This window comes from Papaver somniferum, chromosome 8 (assembly GCF_003573695.1).
Source record: "Papaver somniferum cultivar HN1 chromosome 8, ASM357369v1, whole genome shotgun sequence".
Taxonomy (NCBI): Eukaryota; Viridiplantae; Streptophyta; class Magnoliopsida; order Ranunculales; family Papaveraceae; genus Papaver; species Papaver somniferum.
The window spans coordinates 2,918,170-2,920,267 of NC_039365.1; the positions used below are offsets into that span (position 1 = coordinate 2,918,170).

The following is a 2,098-nucleotide window of genomic DNA, read 5'->3' on the forward strand; positions in this document are numbered from 1 at the left end:
CTCAAAAAGATCATAAATTAAATGAATCTTCTAACTTTTAGTGTCATCATCAATTAATTCTGAAACATATGGGTAAGAAAATGGATTACTTGCAGTATTGGCTGGGATAAGAGGTGTGTCATGATGTAAACTCCATTTATCTTGCCAGATGAGAATTCTATTACCATTACCAATTGACCAGTAGTTTAATCTTTTAATGAATTCAAACTCGTAGCTTACACTCTTCCAAGGCCAGGTTGAGTCCGCCTTTTTAGGGGCATGAAGAGGATGAATTTTTTTGAAGTATTTTGCTTTTAGAGAATGTACCAGAAGTGTGTCATCTGTTGTACAAATTCTCCATGCTGCTTTTTCCAAGAGTGCATGATTAAAACAACGAAGTTCAGACCACCATCATCAATTGTTTTGCACAAACTTGAGAAAGAAGTAAGACATAAGACTTTTTTATCAGCTTTATTCCACCAGAATCTAAGATGAACTGAATCCATCTTTTTAATAGTCTCCTCAGGTAACTCAAACGAACTCATTTGATGCAGGGGGATGGTACTTAACACATTACGTACCATTACACCTCTACCAGCTTGCGAATGAGTTGTGCCTCTCCATTTAGACAATCTTCTTTCCATGTTTACGACCAGATTATTGAACGAGACTCTCTTCTTTTTGTTAAGGAACAACAGAATACCTAAGTACTTTTCTTCAGGTTCCATCTTCTTAACATTTAGAATCCTTGTGATAGTAGTAGCTGCCTCCGTGCTAATATTATTGCTGAAACAAATACTTGATTTTTGATAATTTAGCACTTGACCTGAGCTTGAACTAAAAGAATTCAGAATGTCTTGAAGATTGTTGATATTATCCAGATTGGCCTTAACGAAGATAAGACAATCGTCCGCGAATAGCAAATGACTTATAGGAGGTGCCCTTCTATCAATTTGAATTCCGCTTATGCTTTTTGAGAACTCAACTGCCACCATTTCTCTAGACAAAGCCTCCATAGAAATTATGAACAAATACGGAGAGATATGATCTCCTTGGAGAATACCCCAAGTAGGTTTGAAAGGACTTCATGGAGAACCATTTAAAAGCACTGAAATTTCAGTGGTTGAGATACAACGATAAATAAGGGAGCACCATTCCTTGCAAAACCGCATTCGCTTCATAACTTCTATGATAAAATACCATTCTAGTTTGTCGAAAGCCTTCGACATGTCCAACTTAAGAGCAATATAATTTTCACCCTTCTTCTTTCTTTTAAGTGTATGGATGATCTCATGCGCTAGAGAAATATTATCTGTGATAAGCCTTCCAGAGACGTATGTCGATTGTAGAGGAGAAATAACTTTAGTGAGAACTACCTTCATTCTTCTCGCCATCAGCTTGGATATTAGTTTATATGAAGTATTGCATAGATCTATAGGAAGATAATCAGTTGGAGAGCTATGAATCTTAACTTTTGGCACAATCATGAGTCTTGTTTGGTTCACTCTTTTGTAGATAAATCCACTTCTGAAGAAATTTTGAATAACTTTAACCAGATCATATTTAACTATATCCCACTGAGATAAGTAAAAACCTGGAGGAAAGACATCTGGGCCCGATGCTTTCCACGGATCCATGCTTTTTAGGGTATCAAGAATTTCAGACTCTGAAGGTATAGCAATGATTTTAGCATTATCTTCTTCAGTAATAATTGTATGAACATGCCGAAGAAAATTGTTATCTAGAACTGGTGATGAGGTCTAACTAATATCCTGGAAGTGTTGTGTAATAAGAATAGATAACTCTTTGTCATTACACCAATTCCTAGAATTATCTCGAAGAGCATCAATCTTGTTTCTTGATCTATGTCTATTTGCATTGGCATGATGAAAGATTGAGTTATAATCCACTTCTTTGAAGAAAGTATCTTTATTTTTCTGCATCCAGAATTCTTTTTTGATTCCTTCCCGTTTGTCGATCTATTTTTCAATTCTGATGACTTTATCTGACATATTAGGGTGATAACTAGAAATACGAATGTTATCCAGTTCTGAATACAGCTCTTTAATATTAGTGTCGATGTTGCCAAATGTAGTTCTATTCCAAACACTAAGTAAAA

The 2,098-nt window shown here is 35.4% G+C and overlaps 1 protein-coding gene across 1 annotated transcript; it reads right to left on the reverse strand.

The window, feature by feature from the left end:
* Window positions 1-293: 293 nt before the first annotated feature.
* Window positions 294-1,616, reverse strand: LOC113304923. The gene is made up of 2 exons (XM_026554043.1): window positions 1,180-1,616; window positions 294-1,062 (listed from the first exon to the last, which is right to left on the reverse strand). The coding sequence occupies exons 1-2, from the start codon at window positions 1,614-1,616 to the stop codon at window positions 294-296; spliced, it is 1,206 nt and encodes a 401-aa protein (XP_026409828.1).
* Between the last annotated feature and the right edge of the window lie 482 nt (window positions 1,617-2,098).

Coding starts and splice junctions, on each gene's coding strand:
- LOC113304923 (XM_026554043.1), bottom strand. CDS start 1,616: ATGGATCCGTGGAAAGCATCGGGCCCAGATGTCTTTCCTCCAGGTTTT. Junction 1,063..1,179: donor GCTTTCGACAAACTAGAATG/GTATTTTATCAT, acceptor TTCTCCATGAAG/TCCTTTCAAACCTACTTGGG.